A 21626-nucleotide genomic window follows, 5' to 3' on the forward strand; every position below is an offset into this window, starting at 1 on the left:
AATCACTAATGATATTTAGACTAATATAAATTAATAATAATTTACTATTTAATGAATTATCTGATAGCTTCAAAGCACTTAAAAAAAGGTGAGTAATACCTTTCAAGTTCAAGACTAGTGAACATTAAATATCAGTGTAAATAACTAATAATAAAAGTTGATGCAATGAAAGTAGGAAATCTCTTTACTTAAAACTAGCATGCTTGGCTTAAACAGAATTTAGAGATTTTTGTGACTATTCAGTCAAAGTTATACATTAATTTAAAGGAAAATTTATACTTAAAAGAATAAAATTTATTTAAAAATCTTCTATAAAACCTAACAAGCAAGAAAAATACTATTATTAACATGTTAAATTAATAAAAGTAGTGGAATTTTCCTACTCTCAGGATGTAAGTTTTTCACTATAGTATTTTGCCTATTTTCTCTCAAATATTCTAATCAAAAGTTATTTTCAGTAATTCAAGCTATAAAATATTTATGAATAGCATATGTGCTATGTTAAAGTGTATATATATATATATATATATAGTTGATACAATCAGAAAAATCTTCCCTACCTGTTAATGTAATTTTATAATGGGCAACATTGCTACTTGACTATATCTATTCATCTTCCATCATGTTTTAATAACACAAGTGACACCTAAGAAATTATTCTTTGATCTTTCAATAAACTAAGCCTGAGCAGACAGAGGAAGGTGAACAGGGTTAAATTGGCATTGATTATTTAAGACACATTCATCATTTATTTAACAATTTTCATCATCACAGAAGTATTATAATTATGGGCCTGTGCTGAGACACTTTAATTTGTTTTATAAAAAAAATTGTACTAGGTGCTTTAGAAATCAGAGCATATTGTACACTAACATTAGTTTCAAAACTCCTCATAAATCTTTTTAGGACAGAAGTTTACTGCACAGACCTTTAAATTTACTCACTACAGTGGATTTTTAGTGAATAAATTTTTCTTTGAAATGTGTAGCAACAATGATCTTTTTAAATAGTGATACTTATGATGACTCTTAGTCTCATGGTCTCATATATGCTAACATTTATACCCTTGAAACATTATCCTGAATGATCAGTAAAGAACAGTTTATGGCCAATATTGGCAGCTTTAGAAAGACGATAAGGGAATATAATTACCAGTCATAATGAACAAGATTTCTACAAGATTTTTCCTTTTCTTCTTTTAAGCACTACTTTTAAATTATAAATAGATGACACATATCTATATATACTATATTTGTGAAAATTAACATTGAATGTAAAAATTGAATATAAAATTTAAAATGAAACATTAAAACAATATTATAAAATAAAATTATAAAATCAAAATCAAAATATAAATATATACATCAAAAATATAAAACAGTATGAAATTGAATGATTAATAAATTTTTATTTTTTATGTAGAAATATTCAATAATATTTTAGAAATATATTAAATGTCTTCTGGTCTTGGAAGAAATTATAATATAGATGAATCATATACTTCCAAAGAGTAATGTAACTCATCATTCTTAAAGTATTTTACATATTTATAACTTGTTTATTTAAAATATTTCCCTCCCCAATTTTTTACATACAAAATGCCCTATTAATAAAGTTGTATCCACTTGCCTTCATACATTTTTATTTGTTGATTCTGATTAATATGCCTTTGAATTCATCAGTAGGAAATGTGCAACATGAAATCTTTAAAACAGATTCCTATTCTATTTTAAACAACTACTCAAATAATGATATAGACTTATATAAGTGGGTTCTTTAAAGACTCACTGCCAAAAAAGAATTATTCCTTAATTCAATACAGTCAAATACATTAAGCTGTTACAGTCATATATAAAAAACAAGCTAAAGAAAACTAATATTTTAGGAGGAATACTATTTTCTATGGTTTAATTTTTCATTTTTATTTACATGTTTAGAAATATAAACACTGTTGACATAAGAAATTTTGTAGAAATGAGAAAATTATAAGGCACAGATGGGCACATTCATAAGAGGCTGCTCGTAGCTACAGTGTTAGGATATAACAGTTCACAGCTTAGCTGTTTCCCCCAAAGTATCATCCATTCCTCAGTAACCAATCCTCACATGTAGTCACTGCTAGTGTTGCATTTTATATTCATGTTCAGTTATTCAGGAAGTTAGAATTCAGTCTCCCAAACATCTTTTCATTGAATGGATTAAAATGGAATATTTGAGTTGACATGCACAGTGTGTTTCCTTTTCCTTCTTTAAGAACATATTACTTTTTACACAGAGTATACACTCTCACAAAGTTTATGTGGTAGTGGGCAAATGACTTCACCTTTGTGGAATTCAATCAACTTACATAAAAACTGAGGGATTTGAAATAGATGGATTCTAAGAAAACCTGTAACACCTGTTATATTGGAATATAATTTGGTGGGAATTATAGTTTCATTGTTCTTACTGAAAAACTCTCTGATGTGCAGATGTGTAAATTCATGGGCTATTATTATTTCTAAAATACATTTGGATTTATATTCTAGGTACTGATATACAAATAGGTATTGAAAAATTTTTCGGTAGGAAAAAAAAAAAAAGTCTTCCAAAAGAGATAAATACTGAATAACTTGTAGTAAATTCTCTTCAAACTCCATAAAAAACATTTTCTTTTAAAAATAATAACCAGGATCAGTAACCGTGGTGCATGCCGGTAAGTAATCCCAGCAGCTTGGGAGGCTGACATGCTAAGCAATGCAGTGAGACCCCATCTCTAAATAAAACACAAAATAGGGCCAAGTGCCCCTGGGTTTAATCCCTGGTACTTGCCCACAAATAAATAAATAAATAAATAAATATCATGACTAACATCATTTCAATAATGTGTAATGCTAGAAATCAGGATGCATTGTGGTCACAAGATAAAACAGATATTTACATTAAAATCAATGTGATAGAAAAATTCAAAAAAGAAGCATAACTTTAATGGTTTTTAGAAAAAAAATATAAAGTCTATAAGTATCTGAAAACAATTTGTGTCAGAATTTAAAACTTTCTTTTTTTCCTTCAAAAACAAGTAGTTCTATATTAACTTTATTAACACAGTATATTAATATAGTGTACAAGCAACAGAAAAGTAACAATCACTTTTATGTTATTTCATACAGTGAGGATACACAGATAATGAGGATATATATCTTCATAAAACTTGAAATTATTTCTGTTCTACTTATTTTGTCAAAAATACTAAAAATATAAATAAAATTTTTAAGTAGAAGAGAGGGTTCTCTCAAGTTTTAGATACAAAATAACAGACAATTTCGTTATTTTTTCATTGAAAGAAAGTTTAACATTATGAATTCAGGCAAAATATGAATTTCATAACTGTGTTTAAGAAAAGATGGGTATTCATAACAAAGATTTTCACAATCATCCAGTGTTATTAGAAGCAATGTGTATTAAAACATGTTTTACTATCCTATTTTGAGAGTTCAAGTATTTCACACTAAGAAAAAATACTTTCAATTAAATTACTTTCTGTTTCTTGCTCTGAAGTCCAACAGCCAAAATATAGAGTAAATTTCTCTATAAAGGCGTGTTCCCTTTTGTGTTCCAGCATGTAAAAAATAATGTTCTTGGCCCTTGGCGATTGCAGACATAAGAATTTTATTAAATTGTTAATAAATAAATTAGCACTTTCTTAAAAATAAATTACCCTAATATTCTAGTATGTATCTTCCACATGTCTGCAATTTCACAAACCCAAATGAATGTATTAGAGATGTTGGTTTAAAAACATTAATAACACATTGCTATGCTAGTTGGTGCCTGTAATTATCTTTTTTTAGTTCTGGAAGGTATTTGGGGATTGTTTAAGAGCAAAAGACGAATGGTGTGCCATTAAATCCTGTTAAATCAATGCATAGACACAGCAGCAGCAGAGGTAAATAAGCTGTGGAGGTCTGAATACCAATAAAGAAGATAAAAATGGTTTTACATAGCTACTTACATCACAGCTTAGAAGTTCAGTCTGTGTAGATTTATCTACTCTTGAAGCAAAAGCCTTCTGTAAATGCTGAACTTTTTCCTGCAAAATGAAAAGAATAATTGTATTGTTGGTAAGTCATGTGCTTCTATACTAATAGTCCCCACTTATTAAAATATGATTGGTATGCAATTCATTATCTTCTCAATGTGTACAGACAGTTGGTGGTTTTCAAATCAGCCTAAATATTGATAGCTTTAATTTTCACATCACAATTATCCTACCTTAGGTATGTTTTCTTCTTTCTAGTCTAGAAGATATGGAGTCAAAGTCATAGTTGATTGTTGGACACAATTTGCTTGAATCTAAGACCACCTGTTTATATTTTTAGCTGTTTTTTTTTCAATTTTTTTTTAGTTGTAGATGGACACAATACCTTTACTTTGTTTTTATTTTTATGTGGAGTTAGGGATCAAACCCAGTGCCTCAAACATGCTAGGCAAGTGTTCTACCACTGAACCACAATCCCAGACCCTGTGTTAGCTGTTTTTTCATAACTAAATTGATATGATTTTGTTGATCTCATTTCAAAATATTTAAATTTCAAAGCATTTTCAATACATGAGAGAGCCATAGGATTCAATTTAGTTTGTGTTAAAATTTTTATGCTTCTTAATTCTCTCTAGGAATCCCTACACATTTGGAAGTCTGTCTTTTAAGGAACTGACACTACCCCAACCCTGTGATAACTGGGTAAGAGGAGGAACACATGAAGGAAATCTGGGGTTTCATATTTCAAATGCAAGGGTACTAATTCTTGATCCATTTATTTAACTGGATTTTGGTGTGTGGGCTTCTTTTCTCATTCCAAAACCTTAATAAAATAAAACAGGATCATGGACTTAATTATTATGTAATGTATTTACAGCTGAGAGATTTGTTCTCTCATGATCACATCTCATGTTGGGTTACTACTGTCACTCTTCCCCCTGCTACCCTCCTACACCTACTAAAAGTTAAACCTAGTGACTAATAAGTCACATCCCCAGCCCTTAAATTTTGAGATGAGGTTTTTCCCAAGTTGTCCAGGCTGGCCCTGAAATTTCAATCCTCCAGCCTCAGCCTGCTGCAGTAGCTAGAATTACAGGAATATACCACCCGGCCTGGCTTCTATTACCATCCATTTTAAAAAGAGAGAATGCAGCTTAAAAAGTTTAACTTAAGAAAGTTCCCAAAGAATTTGTTTAGACTAGCCTATGTTTAGACTTCACTTTTCCTTTAGGAAAATTCCTTTCATTTTCTTTTCTTCTGAATGCTTAACAAGATAGTTTTATAATACATTAATGATTAAACACAAAACAAAACAAAAAAATTACAATTTACTTTCAATTTTCCCAGGATTTTCAGTAGTTATCAAAAATCTCAATCCAGAATTCCAATTACATAAGTTTCTTCCTTCCCCTCTCACTTTTTCCTCCTTGCTTCCTCACTTGGTTTCCCTTTCCCTCCCCTCCACATCACTCCTTCAGTTCTGGGATTTGCAAGATTACTTGGGATTTTGAATGAATTCTCAATACTATTTAGGTAAACAGAGTTTGTTTTATTGTAAAACAGAAAAGAAATATTATAGGTACTTTTAATGTCTCATACTTTCTAATATCCTTAGTCATAAAAATTCTAGTGCAGCTATTCAGACAAAAATGAAAATTAGATTAGACATTTCAAGATGTGATATGAGGTAAAACTGATAAGTGTCTGAAAAAAATTAAATGAAAATGTGGCTGCATTGTCCAAATTAAAAGGAGCAGGAGGGCTGGGGCTGTAGCTCAGTGGAAGAGCATTTGCCTAGCATGTGTGAGGCACTGGGTTCCATTCTCAGCGCCACATAAAAAAATAAACAAAGGCATGCTGTCCATCTACAACTATAAAAGAGATTAATTTAAAAAATGAGCAGGAGCACATTATGTTTATTCAGATGTATATTAGAAAGGGTGTTGGAGAAGAACAGGGAGAGTTAAAAAATAGGTACAGAAAGCAGTATTGTTTGCTATCATTGAAAGATTGCTCAGAAAAGTTTGATTATCTATTTTTGAGGTAGATGGAATCATAAACATCTAAAAATTAAATTTCCATAAGTATATAAACTTTGTGTATGAATTCGAGAGCAAGAGAAAATAGCTAGGAAAAGTTTCCATTATGCTTCACCTCACATTTTTATTGTTAAGGGCTTCTGTCCTAGGATAGGAATTGGAATGGTCTGGTAAAGTTGGCCTCATTGGGCTGAGTAATGAATCTAAGGAAATTCAAAAAAATGTAAATATAAAACTCAAATAGCTTCATAACCAATAGCCTGATCAAAGCAAAACAACAATAATTTTAAAAATACCTAATGAGGGCTGGGCTATAGCTCAGTGGTAGAGCACTTGCCTAGCATGTGTGAGGCACTGGGTTTGATCCTCAGCACTACATAAAAATAAATAAAATAAAGGTATTATATCCATCTACAATACACACACACATACATATATATTTAAATACATATATTTTAAAATATCTAAATAAAAACAATTACATTTAGACACAAATAAACAGACACATTTTCAATCAAAAAGTCATTATCACTCTTTTTTATATATTTGGATTATGTATTATGTATTTATATGTGTGCCATATTCAAATGTGGAGAGTAATTATAAGCTTCTAATAGACAACTTAAGTAACAAAAATAAAAAATTAAAAATTAAAAATCTATACCCATAACAATATATATACTTGTCTTTAAGTTTCCCTTTTCAAACAAAAACAATATCATTGGGATTTTTTTTCTTACTTAAGATCAATAAAACATATACAGTAAAACAAAGAAAAAAGACTATTATAGTAGTGTCCATGAAAAAAAATTACAAAATGGAAAGAAAAAGAAATTTCACGATGTTATTTTTGATGATGAATTATTGTGTGATCTGAGTATTGAATTTTGAATGTAGAAATTTTGAATATTATATAATATTGCTACTTGAACAAAGGTTAATGTTTTTTCTTAGCAAATTTCCAAGTTATTTTATTTGAGATTAAATGTGATATAATAACTATTTGTACAAAAAATTCGACTACCATAAATAAATGCATAAAGCTAAAGAAATGTGAGTTACACATTTACTTGATTATATTCACATTTTCTTTCCTTCTGTAATCTTTACCACTATAAATATTACTAATAATAATGGATTCCATTGATAGACTGCAGGTTTTATGGCACTGTACCAGCAAAATAAATAAATAAATAAACACATAAATATACATATATATTTCTTGTTTACATAGTATTTTCCCACTTTTAAAGAACAGGAAATTTATTCTTAGTAAGATTAAATCAATTCCTAAAGATCATACAAGACAGTAAGTAGATAAAAGATGAAAACCTAATTTTTCTCTCCTTAAACTCTGGTGCCAGGGCTGGGGTTAAGGTTCAGAGATAAAGTGCTTGCCTAGCAAATACAAAGCCCTGGGTTTGATCCTCAGCACCACATAAAAATAAATAAATAAATAAATAAAGGTATTGTGTCCAACTATAACTAAAAAATATTTAAAAATATATTAAAATAATAATAATTTTAAAAACTGTGGTGCCCTTTCTATATTCTGACTCTGGAAAAGCTTTACAAATGTTCTGTCTCCAAATCATATATGCAAAGAAATATACCAAATATGAGGTTTTTATAGTTACTTCACAGTCAATAATTATAGATGGTTAATAAAGCAGTATTCTTGATATTTACCCTACCCATGGTCTTTTGGGGATCTATTAAGTTATTTTACTTTTCTCGGGAAACCCTTTAAGATTACTTAATATTTACTGATGTATTTCCTTTAAAGGTTACAATTCCACGAAATACCCATTACTATAAATATGATCAGTAATGCACTTTGGAGCATGGGTTACAAATAGAATGACTGTTTGCACTATAACACAAAATTGGAAACAAGATGTGTAAAAGCAAACAAGTAAAAACAAATTTTGAAGAGGCATGAAATCCTTCAATAGCAACAATATTATCAGTTTAAAGAAGAGAAAATATTCTGTTTAAGCTTTTAGAATAGGGTCAGGAGTGTGTATGTATTATACACTGGGTAGTGATAGAATCTGCCTTCACAATACATGCTTTCCACATAAAAGTTGTTCTTTAATATCTCTTAGGATTTTTAATTTAAATTTCATCAAAAATATATTTCTATTGAATGCTAGAGGGAAAAAATAGGTACCACTGACTTGTGCATATTTTACATTGGCATTTGGATCAAGCACATGGCACCGAGAAAGTATTGAAGAGGAGGAAATGTGATATAAACAAAAAACAAGAAAAAATCATGACAAGCTAGTGAAACTGATTTTTTATGTTAAGCTTTAATGTTTTTAAATTGGTGCATCATGATTTTACAAAGTAGCAGAATTCATTGTGATAAATTCGTATGTGCACATAACATAATCTGGTCAATTCCACACCTATTACATTCTCTTCCTCTCTCCTCTTTCCTTCCCCAATCCCATTTCTCTCTCTACTCTTCTGATCTTGCTACTTTTTTTTTTATTTTATAAATACTATTTTCCCCTTTCTTTCTATCTTTCACATATGAGCTAAAACATCACCCTTTACTTTCTGAGTCTGGTTTATTATGAAAACATATGACCCTTGACTTTCTGAATCTAGCTTATTTCACTTAACATATAGCTCTCAAGTTCCATCTATTTTCTTGCAAATGACATAATTCCATTCTTTGAAAACTCCACTGTGTGTATATCCCACATATTCTTTATCCATATGTCCATTAACATGCACAACTTGTCTATTATGAATTGTGCTGCTAAACCTGAATGTGCATGTATTGCTAAAGCATGATGATTTAGTTCTTTGTATAAATACTGAGGAGTTGTATAGCTAGGTCATAAGGTGGTTCTACTCCCAGTCTTTTGCGGAACTCTATACTGATTTCCATAGTGGTTGTATTAATATTAATCCCACATCTTCACCAGAAATTTTTATTATTTGTGTTGATGATTGTCATAAAATCATTTTTATCAAATGGCTTTGTGAAATCAAACTAAACCCCTGTCTCTTCACCAGAGACAAGATCAATTCAAGTGGATTAAAGACTTAAATGCAAGACCTGAAACTATGAAATTATTAAAAGAATACAGGCAATATCTCAGGACATTGAAATGGACAAGGATTTTCTTGGACAGGGCTCTAAAAACAGCACACTAAACAATAGTTAAAATAGATAAATGGAATTGTATCAAGCTCTAAACCTTTGCCCAATGACTATATCAGAGGTTAATATAGGAAATTATGTGATAATGATTAAACACTGTGGTATGAACTTTGAATCTGAAGGGGAAAATGCATCTGAATTGTTATTCCAAATTGGCAAAATTTGGCAAATAGTAGGTTAAAGATATGCTTCAAATAGCATATTCCTAAATTTAGATCCTAAGTTATGAAGCTTAAAACTTTATGCTTATGGAAAGAGGAATTGTTGAAAATCTTGAAAATCTGACACTAAAAGAGGGTGAAAGCTAACCTTTACAATTTATCACATGAAAATTCACAGTGCTCTGTGTCAGTTTAAAGCTAGAAATTAGGTGTGTCAAAAATAATTTGAACATCATCTTGTAATGGACTTTAATGTCAGTGGTCAATCAAATAAAAAAAGAAAAAGAAAAAAAAACTATAGAGAAAAATCACTGGAACTGGTACTATGACAGCAATGCCAAGGATAAACTCAGGAATGAAAAGGCAACAGTACACAGATACCACTGATTATTTTCACCCACCTTTAATGAGCTGATATCACTGAAAATATCAGTAGAATTATAAAGCAGCACAACAGTGGCCAAGCAAACAAACCTCCTTATACAGAACTTAAAATTTCTGGAAACAAAGAAGTAGGTGTTAAACTTTATTGATGAAATTCAGCCAAAAATAACAAAATTCCCTCCTCTTCAAAGCTGATAAAGATGTTCTTCAGGAAGCTGGTAGAGAACCTAACCTAAAATGACCTTAAGAATTTGATAAAAGTCTCCCACGAGAAGAACCCAGTGAACAAGAAGAACAAGACTCCTGGACCTAGAAGAAAGAACAATAAACACCTCTAACCAGACCAGAGCAACAGAAAACCTGGAAACTTACCAATCAGAAAATATCTGCAAGTTCTAGCCAGACTGCCTACTGAGTACGGGCTATTCCACCAAGACAAGTAACCCCATATTTCCCTCCATTTCTTCTTACTCCAAACAGACTTGAGCCTATCGCCTTGTTCATGGGCCTACAATAAAGCTCTTTCTTAGGGGACTTTTTACCTAGCATGTGCCAGGCCCTGGGTTTGATCCTTAGCATGACAAAAAAAGGAATAAAAATAAGAACTATTTTCACAAAAACTTGTGCTATAATATTGGCTTCAGTGTACATGCTGCAGAGAGCTCTTGCTTAGTAACATTGATATTAGTTTTTGTTATGGGAAATTGCTAACATAACAAAAAATATAGGGCAAATAATAAAAAAAGAAATACTATGCAACCATCACTAAGCTTCAAAAATTCATATTGAAATTTAAACAAGAAGTACTGATGCTAGCTGTACTCTTTCATAGCTCACTGTTCAGTAATGTCATCTGACTTGGAAGAAGCATCTGTGTTAGCGGACCCAGATCTGACCATCTCCCATGCCTCCACCTATGTGGACAGGATTCTGTCAGGATTAGGCAAGTGTCCCAATAACAGAGTATTCCTTCCTTCCACATCATATCCAGATATCCAGAACACTGGCACTGAGTGCCCAATTCACAGTATAATTGGGTAAGTCCTCCTAAGGGTCAATTCAAAAATCAGTCATGAGTATCTGGTTGGTGAGGTATTTGGGGGATCACACATGTGTTCATAAGACTTTGAAGGATAGAACCTGTGGTAGACTGAGGATAGGTATGGCTAGAGCCAAGGTCTGCTCTCTTTATGTTGCTAAGCACCTGTACAGAAAGCTATGGAGTCCCTCAAATATGTGCAATTTGAACATTTTTTTTTCCAAATTACTAGCAAAGTATATTTGCCAAGAGAGGAGAATAGAGCAAATTTTATTCAACAGGTTTTTAAAGCATGATTTATAACCTTAATATGAAGACACATTCTGTAAACCCCTATTTATAAGGTTGGCCTGGGACTCACCAATGTTAGTTCTGTTACTGAGATGTGCTTTTAGGTGTTTTGGTCAGGGAAAGCATTGTCAGGTTTTAAAAAGGTGTAGAAAAGTACAATGAAGAGGCTTATTTTATGTTTATATGTTAAAAAATGGTCAGTATAGTAAGAGCAAACAGAAAGGTGAAATGTCAGTAAATCAATAAAACAAACACCTGGAAAACATTTATTTTCATTGGATCTTATGATAACTGAGCCAGAAAAACTGCCTGACATCTGCCATACCCCAGAGACCACTTTCAGAGTGGTTAGTAAGTGATTTTTACAAGAAATGAAGCTTAACTCATTACACAGCATATTTTAAATTTATAGAATTTATAAGATTGCACAAACTAAAAATATTTTAAAATTTAAGAAGTGTTTAAGTCACTTAAGAAAGAAACAGACTGACCAAATGTAAAATGTAATGCTAATGTCTTTAGAGACAAATTATGAGGAATATTTGTATCTCCATACCCTTATCCAATGTTCTCAATGCAAAGCAGGTGGGGTTTCTTAAAACAGAATCAAATGATGCTTTACATTTCAATTCTAACATTGCTACTCTATTTCCAAAGTTTTTAGAGCACATTGCACTACATATAAACACCAACAAAGTTTCCCTAATGGTGGATTAAACAAATATTTATTTCATTTACTTAGTACTTATGACAGACTAAATTCATTTCTTGTAGTTTAATCTTCTTGTCAATGATGTAGAGCTAAATTTAGAAATGTGAAGGTTCTGGCTTTGAATTAGGTTCTTTAGAGGCTAAGAACATGAAATTTCAGGATAGTAACAGTGGACTTGTAGTCACCAAACAGGAAAACGATGAGGGACATTGTAACTAGGAAACAGCTTGCAGCTTTCATTCTGTCACTGTAATATCTAAGACATCAGTTAATCACAACACTAGAATTCATTTCACAGTCACATCCTCCTTCATTTTATATCCCCTGCCCTAGTCCACTACCTATGTGGCGAGCAAACAGGAGAACACAGACATGTGCTGGATTAAACAAGTACCACCAATAACTTCTGCTACAATACCCTATGTATGGAGTAAACTCCTCATGGACAGAGAGTGTTGTTCCCTCAAAAAATCTATACCACTTAGAAGCTATGAATGGGATCTGATTTGGAAACAGTGTCTTTGCAGAAGTAATTGAGGTAAATGAATGGATAAATTCATGAATCTAATTTGCCTGGTATGCTTAAAAGAAAGGCACATTTGGAAACAGTAATACAGACCCCCAAAAGAGAAGGCTTTGCGAAGACTAGAGGTAGAGGTTAAGTGCACATCTACATGGCAAGCAACTTTTTTTTTTTTTTTTTTTTTTTAAGGAGTGGGGTTTATTCAAGTGCGAAGAGAAAGAGATCTCTGGCAAGGGCAACAGGAAACTCATTAGCTGGTCCAAAGATGAGCAACCTCAAGAATTTCCAGCAGCCACAGAAGGTGGCTGAGGCCAGGAAGGATCCTTCCCTAGAACCTTCAGAAGAAATGTGGTTCTACCAACACCTTGATTTCAGTATGTCTGTCACCATAACTGTGAGAGAATAGATTGCTACTGTGTCAAGTTAGCCAATGTATGGTACTTTGTGACTCACAGGAAACTAATATTCCCTCCTAACTTTCAACTACACATGTACTTTCTTCATTTCGTATTTTCTGTCAATAATTGCAAAATAACATGGAAATGTAATTTGAATCAATCTCTCTTTTGTTGAAAACCCGGTAATAATTTCCCATTTCTTCTGGTCAGGTATGGCAAGTGAGCACCACATAAGTAGCTCATTCAAACTGACACAAGTGTCAAATACATAATGAATTTTGAAGAATTAATATCAAAAACTCTCATTAATAAAATATCCTATGAATGACTTTATACTTATTACATCTTCAAATCATACTATTTTGGAAATAGTAATTGAAATGAAATGCACTTGAAATATTAAATTATAGAAGTGACCACCATTTATGGTTTGTTCTATATTTCCATTGCACAGTTTGGCTCCATAGAATAATAAATTAACCTTTTAGCATGATGTACAATCCCTGCCTCCTATGGCCCTAATGTACTCTGCTAAGTTCACATCATACCACCATTCCATTTGCAAACTTGACTCTCCTCACACTAATCTTTCAGTTGCTTGACTGGACTAAGAATTTTCCCACATGAGGAACTTTAACATGCCATTTTTTCCATCAGGAACATTCTACATATTAAATGTTACCATCTCAAAGATTTTTTCTTTTTTCTTTCTTTCTTTCTTTTTTTTTTTTTCGTGGTGCTGAGTATTGAACTGAAGGCCTTGTGCATGCAAGGCAAGTACTCTACAACTGACTATATTCCCCAGCTCCAGAAATAAACTTTTAAAGCAGATTCCCCTCTCTAGATGATTCTCTGTCTTAATATCTCTCCTCTCCCTCTCCCACTCCTCCCTCCCTCTCCCTCTCCCTCTCCCTCTCTCTCTCTCTCTCTTCTCTCTCTCTCTCTCTCTCTCCTAAATGAATTTCCTTTTGACTGGCACCTATCTCTTTTATTCATCTGTTTTTCTATACTTAGTCCAACTTCAGCATGAGCAGAGAGTTCCTCATAGCAAGGACCATTTATTTTTAGAGCCATAATAACTCCACACTGCTCTAGGTACATTCTGGGTTCTGGGCACATTCTAGGTGTTCAATTCTTTGAGTAAGTGAAGAAGTAGGTGAATAAGAGAAGATCCAGGAGCTTTGAGTGGCATCAGAAATCAGTTGGTGAACTTGACATCTGTGGAAGCATTCACTGGACAGGAGTTAATGTTGTTGAAGTGACAAGTCCAGTAAAACTTCTGGCATTTATATGGCATATAAATTTGAGTAGGGACAGATTGGAAATGAAATATGAGCTAAGAGGTTCTTCTCATAATTCTAGGTTGCACAAATGTCTTAAGCTGAAACAAAAGAAAGGCAGAACAGTAGTACTGGGAGAAAGGGGAAGACAAAAAGGAACAGGTACAAATTTTACATATGTCTGTGGAATCAAGGCTATAACACCAAATGAGAAAGTCATGCATGGATTACGATTTCTTTTATTTGAAGAGAAGCTTATGTACTCCATTCTCACTCTGCTTGAATTATATTATGAGAAATTAATGAGGTGATTCATCCAATGAAGGTAATTGGGGGAAAATAATAAAAGTAAATGTGTCTTCTAAAGGAAATAGGGCCCAGAAGAATATTTGGATACATCAAGTCCCAAACATTCCCTCACTGTCAATATCCTGGTTTGAAAACACACATTCTATTTTTCAGGGGAAATTTCCAATCCCATTGCTCTTATTTGTATGAGGTGACTTCTACAAGATATACACTTGTGGTTTTTATCTCTATCTCTTACTCACTCCTCTTTATCGATAAACTGGTAGATGACTTTGGATTAAAGTAACATGCTTTGCTTCTTATTGATATGACCTATACACAGGATGAAATCACAGTTTGTCTGGTCACTAGCTTATAGATTCTTGTCCTGGAGGAGGTGTCTACAATTTTCTCTTTGTGTCTGCAACTCCAGTGGGTAACTTCAGTTCAAAGAATATACTGGAAGCTCACAGGATTGCACTCTAATCCAGATTTGCATTACATTATGTTTTAGTGAAGTTTCTCTGAATCTTCTAGTTTACAATTTGTTCTTCTGTTAGTCAGTTTTCTGTCACTATAACAAAGTACCTGAGATAATCAACTGAAAAGGAGAAATGGTTTAGTTTGACTCAGTTTCAGAGGTTTCAGTCCACAGTTTGTAGGCCCTGTGGTTTGGGGACTGTGGAAAGTCATGGCAGTAAGCACATGATGAAACAAAACCTCTCATCTCAGGGTAGATGAGAAAGAAAGAGAGGTGAAGGGGCCAGGATCACAATACATCCTTTGAAGGCATGCCTTCAATGACCCAGCTTCCATCCACTAGGCCCTACCTGCTAAGGTTTCTACCACCTCCCGAAAGTGCCACTGTCTGGCAATAAAGCTTTTTAGAATTTAGGCATCTGAGCAAAATTTAAGATCCAAATCATAACTTCAGTATGCAAAGAAGACTGTTTATTTTCCCCTTTTAAGCCTAAAAAATGTGTGTGTGTGTGTGTGTGTGTGTGTGTGTGTGTGTGTGTGTGTATGAGAGAGAGAGAGAGAGAGAGAGAGAGAGAGAGAGAGAGAGAGAGAGAGAGTTTTGAATAATTGGACCTAAGAGAATTAATCGAAATGACCAATACAATAACTGTAAATCCCTAATGCAACCTTGAAAATTCTTTCTATGGAAAAAAAAATCTGTATTACTAAAAATAGAAACCTGTCTGAAATGACATCCTGAAAATATGGCAAGATTCTTCAAGTCTTTTCCTGATATTTTTATTGAGGAAGACGGACTATAATACCTGGCCTACTTTATCACTGCTGTTTAAAAGTAAGACTTCTGTTTTGAAGGAGATTCATTCTGTGGGATTGTGAGCATTTTTATTTTATGGTATTGATTAAACTTCAATGTATATAAAAATTCTCATAATAAACTGTGAAGTGATACAGAATTCTTCAAGGCAGTCACTCACTAACAGTAATATGCTGATGACAGCATTCCAGAAACACCAGAATAAGGGAGACAAGAAGAAGATCACTAACCACTTGCAGAGTCAGCACAGCCTGACAGGTTGACAATCAGCTAGCAAACAATGATACTATGAATCAAATTTCACTAGAGAAATTGTGCACACAGATCAAATTTTACTGGAAAGCTCAAGAAGTTCTAACTGCAATGAAATGCATTATCCACCAATTTTCCTTCAACACACTCATAAGCAAAAGTAAAAATATAAATTAAAATAAAATACCACCTCCATATGTATGTCTAAAGAGAAAAATCTATATAAATCCATGTCTAGTGTGGCAGATATAAAGAGATTGTTTGTGACTAGTGGAATTACTTAGTTGCTTTTGATATCTGTTTATTCATAACAGAAATGGTAGGCAAAGACATTTAAAGCTGAACTTAATTGACTGCAACAAATATTTAATAAGCATCCATAATTTTTATTCATTCACCAGTAATTATAGTACATTTAACTATGCAAATTAAACTGAATTCATTGTTTATATCTGTGCAGATATATAATAAAATTTTATTTTGCTTAATATCTGTTGTATTATTTTGTACATGGATGCCTCTCAACTTATGATGATGTTACATCCCAATAAACCCGTCTAAGTTGAAAAGTTTGTATGTCAAAAAATGCATTTAATTCCCCTCATCCACTCAACATCACATTTTAGCAATACAGTACATTACACTATGGGATGTTTACCCTTGTGACCGTGCAGCCATCTGTGAGCTGCAATTCCCTGCTATTGCTCAGCACTGTGATACTATCATATTGCATACTATTAATCCAGGAAAAGATCAAAATTTAAAGTGCGGTTTCTACTGAACACCAATTGCTTTTGTATCCTTGTGAAGTCAATAAATCATAAGTAGAATGCCCATAAGTGTGGGACCATTTGTATTTTATACTTGTTATTTAGAGAACACTTTTAGCTAATTGTTCATCGTGAGTCTCTTTTGAATCCAACGCCTGAGGAGGACACCAATTCACTACGTAGTTAGCTAGTGGAGAAGAGGTGCAGGCTCTGTACAAAGACAGTGACTCAAACTCACATGCTCTTGCTGCAGAAGGTGGGTTAATTAAGTGCCCCTGTCCTTGCTGTTTCATAGCTTATAGTTCACAGGGTAGAAGACTTCCAATAAGGAAGCATACATTGGTCTACAGTTACAAATTTTCATAAAAGATACAAAGAAAAGTGAGCAAAAAAAATAATTGAGAACTATATTAGACAGAGGGATTGAAAAATGCTTGGGAGTTGGATAATAGGGAGGAATTTTTTTTCCCCTTGAGAAGCTGATGAATGTATGGGACAACTAGAATATAGAAGGGGAGTTTCAGAATTATGATAGGTTCTGCGAAGTACTGGATTTCAGGTGTAGATCAATGGAAAATCAGAGAAGTGTTTTATATGTTTGTATGATATTTAGCCAACATCTTTCTGGCTGCTGGCTGCAGAAGAAAATCAAAGTTGGAAAGAAGGGAATTTGGATAATATGGTCTAGAAGAAATCTTTTGGCAAAAGGAATAGAGTCCTACACATTTTACAGTCATGAGAAAATTAAAAACTAGTAATTAATGACATGAGTAGGTTAAAGAAAAGGGAAAAGCCAAGATTGACTCCAAAGTTCCTATTCTGAACAACTGGGAGGCTGACTAGTGGTGGCTTTTCTGGTATGAGAAATGCCTTCAGAGAGGTAGGTTCAATTGGAGGCAGGAGTGCATAGGAAATGAAGAAACAGGACAAACTGAGAATGCAGGTGATTGGGAGATTGTAACTATATTGAAAAGTGAGAAAACTGTAAGGCATGTGGTGGTCTAAGTTGGCGGGACACGCTGCAGAGAGTATAAATAGTGCTACTAGCTGGGCTAAGAACACAACATATCTTTACTTGAATGCATTCATCTTGCAGATGGACATGGATCCACTTGGTTTCTGCTCAGCACTCTGCATTACTTGCTTTGTACAAACTTTCCTGGAATCTTGTTCTGCTTCCTAAGCCACATGGCTACTTCCGGAACTGGGCAGTAGGGTATAATCAACTGTCAGTTTCATTGGTTTTTAGGGAATATACACATTTCCCAAATTGAAATGTAATGTTTTATGGCAATTTTGGTAAAAGGAGTTAGAAAAACAAGTGACATCTCTTTTGTGGCACTTGGGTATAAAGTAATAAAGTCTGAGAATAAGCTATGGTTGAATTTACACTCATGAAAACCAGAGAACCAGATGAGTCTGGTTTCTAAAAAGACAAAAATCAAAAAACAACAGAGAAGAGAGTGCTGATAAAGAAAGTTAATATTATTTGGGTTAATAACAGTTGCCCCTGGGGTCCAGCCTCAGTCTTGTTCTTGGTTTCCTAAGTCACTTCAGTAGTCATTTAATAAGTTCTCATTTTTGTTTAAGGGAGAGCACACTCTCTTTCTGACATACACAGTCAAAAGATACCCAGTCCAGGAAGGAGAAAACTGATTGCAAAGAAATCATAAATTTACCAAAACTCAATAAATAGTGGTAAGATCATGAGTAGCAGTTTTCAAACCAGTTTTGTTTTTTGTTTTAGTAAGAAAAATATATATATTACTTATTTTTTATAGTTAAGTCTTAGGAATTAAGAAATCAAAAAAAAAAAACCAAAATTTTAAATATGAAGTTATATGATCAGAATCCATGTATATCCATATTTATAGTCAACTTACATGTTGACTATTATCCTTCCTATTTGTGTTCAATCGGAGCATCCACATATTATTTTGCACATAGCTTTTTATCCTATTATTTTAAAACACATTTCAATTTCAAATAATAATGATAGCAACTATTTTAAAACTGAACAATAGATTATAGATGAAATGTGTTTATTATAGATGCAATTTTTAAAAATATCTCCACATAAGCATATAAAATATATAAAATTAAAAATGAAAATTTTTCTCTTGTTCCCTAGTCTCACAGATTTACACATTCTTAACTTACTTAACTTTGTTTGTTTTGCCCACTACAATTTAAAAGATAATGAATCAAAAAAAAAAAAGATGAAATTACCCTTAGACACCATTGATGCCTCATTAAAAATTGTAATTAATATACTTCATTTGAGCCCCATTTTTCTTTCTCCTGCACCTCCAATTTTCCCTGACTACACAATTGTTAATAATATTGTTTTTAGATCTCTTAACGGATACCAATATTTTAGGTGACCTAATTAAGACTCTGGTTCTTGACATGTCTTATTTAGATGGTATCTAGTGATCCTTGATCATGAAAGCTTTATACCCAAGTGCCAAATTTTATTTATAAACATTCACTTTTTCTGATGGAGCTACATTGCTATACTTTACAGTAAGTCTTGTATGCTTTTTCTATAAATTGATGACATATAAAATGGATAAAATGTGATGATTTTGGAATGTAAGTATTATTTGGGTAATAAAGCAAGTAGTGTAATTGGTCTCAAGAAGAAAATGCAATTCAATTAACAAATAATTTTCTGGGGGCTGGGGTTGTGGCTCAGTGTCAGAACGCTCTCCTAGCATGTGTGAGGCCCTGGGTTCAATCCTTAGATCCTTCAACCACATAAAAATAAATAAAATAAAGATATTGTGTCCAACTAATCATCATCATTATTATTATTATTATTATTATTATTATTATTATTATTATTATTATTTTCTGAACAAAAAGAAAATCTTAAGATTCTGGGTTTAGTGGACATTCCTTTAAATTTCATTCTCCTTTCCCTTACATGTGAATTTGTAATGCAGTTTTCTGATATTACATTATTTAAATCTTGAGGATATAAGACTAACTTTTGATACACATTGAACATTTTCATACATATCTCTATTTTTTTTATTTTGAAATATTCCTTAGGACAAATTGAGGGAGTAGAATTAATCAAATATTGTTTTGAAAATACCTTTCATACTCAATTTATATATTACTAAATTGTATTCCAAAACAGTGTAAGCAAAAATGCTTCTAGAAATGAATACATGTATCAGTTTATCACCTTGCTCCCAGCATTTGATTTCTGTTTAAAATATTGGCTAACTTAGTGAATATGTTATTTCAAGTTCATATTATATTTACATGCAAGGATGAGTGACTACTGTAGATGACAAGGGGAGTGACGTTTGGTAGATGTATTTACTGTCATTTTCCTTTTGGTATTTCCCTTCACAACTGTAATATTCATTTTGAGAATATTATATAAATCCTAGTGATGTCAGCAGCTTAAAAGCAATAGCTGACTTCTATTGAAATTGTAATAAAATAGAAAGCTAATAATCAGCAAGTCAAAATTGAGTGATAATATCATGCCTACTCTTTACATTCATCACTAAAACCTATCTAACTTCTTTTAATAATGTTTATCTTATACGTCAAATTGCTTAGTAGGCATGCCTACTTAGATATCCTTCATGCATCACAATCTCAGTATATTCTAAACAAAACTAGTCATCTTCTAATAGTGTTTTGTTCTTTTAGATTCTCTGTACCAGTGACATAGTTATCAAAATAATTTTCAATAAAGCCCCTATATGTTATCCTCGACACTTAGCCTCCCACAATCATCTATCTCAAGTTCAAGAAATTCTACTTCTGACTTCTGAAATAATTTCCAAATCTATCCCTTCTATTTTAGTTGCTAGTGCTTACTCTAGGATCTAATTTTTTTTTCTCAGAATCAGTGCAATAAAATTTCAAAAGTATTCCCTTTTCTTATTTTGTTTCACTTAATAAATGCTCCATATTGCAGCAAACTAATCTTTCCAAACTAGAATGAGATTGTGCTTGACTGGTTCTTTACAAATTCAAGGTAAGTTTAAAATGCATTAGCATCATTCATTTGGTTCTTCATGATCTGTGGACTGGCTATGTGTATTATGTACCAATTTCCAGGACACTATAAACCAACCCCATCCCCCAAATATTACTTTCTGCACAATGAATCCCATAAACTCTCTAAGGTAAGTTTGTTCTTTATTATACTTAAACCAAGTCAAAACAATATCTACTCCACAATCTTCATCTTGCTTAGGGTCATTATTCTTGTGATTTAAAATGTAAATGATTTTATACATTTCACTTCTTTTTGCATCTATAAAGTCAAATTGGTTTGGTGCCTGCAGTAACAATGCAAATGGCTTTCCATATTTTCATTCTTTCTAAATGGGCTGAGAAAAGCAAACTTGGTGACTTTCTTAGAGAAAAACACCTAGTTTCCATTTGTCTAATGCTACCAATTTATTGTAAAACAATTTCAATACAGAATTTCATGATAATGAATTTTACCCTTGAAAGTCAATCACAAAATACATCACTGAAGGAAGCACCTGCCTATCAAGAAGCTGTTCTATATTTTTTTCTATTATAACACATTTCTCTGAAAGAAGCTTTTTAGCACTCCTAAATATTATTATTGCATAAAATAACATCTACTAAGTTTATTATGAAGTACCATATGTTTTTGATTAGTGGTTTAAAACAAAGGGAAGAGTACTTTTTAAAAATAGTAATGTTTTTCTAAAATAAACTTATGATCAATTAAATTTAATTTCAGTGTTATTTCATTTTCAAATATTCACCACAATTCTTATTCCTTAAGAATTATATTTTTCTCCATTTTTAAATCAACCCAGGGAAAAAAGTATATAGAGAGGGGCTATATACTTAGGAGTGTATAAACACAACTCTAGAGTTCTTTTGAAGTCTATCTTCTTTAATCTAAATTCATGAATCTATTAATTCAATCAAATTTGAAAGATGTCAGAGCATGATTTTAAGCAAACTGCATGCAAATTGAATT

At 32.3% G+C, this 21626-nt stretch overlaps 1 protein-coding gene across 3 annotated transcripts in view; it reads right to left on the minus strand.

Moving 5' to 3' along the window:
- The window catches only part of Ccser1 (coiled-coil serine rich protein 1), a 1159332-nt gene that overhangs the window by 540172 nt on the left and 597534 nt on the right, over positions 1 to 21626 (minus strand). For all 3 annotated transcript variants that reach the window (XM_078021918.1, XM_078021919.1, XM_021734708.3), the window contains exon 9: positions 3992 to 4069. In XM_078021918.1, the coding sequence (XP_077878044.1) occupies positions 3992 to 4069 (78 nt within the window). The remainder of the gene's footprint in view (positions 1 to 3991; positions 4070 to 21626) is intronic.

Source organism: Ictidomys tridecemlineatus, chromosome 9 (genome assembly GCF_052094955.1).
Source record: "Ictidomys tridecemlineatus isolate mIctTri1 chromosome 9, mIctTri1.hap1, whole genome shotgun sequence".
NCBI lineage: Eukaryota > Metazoa > Chordata > Mammalia > Rodentia > Sciuridae > Ictidomys > Ictidomys tridecemlineatus.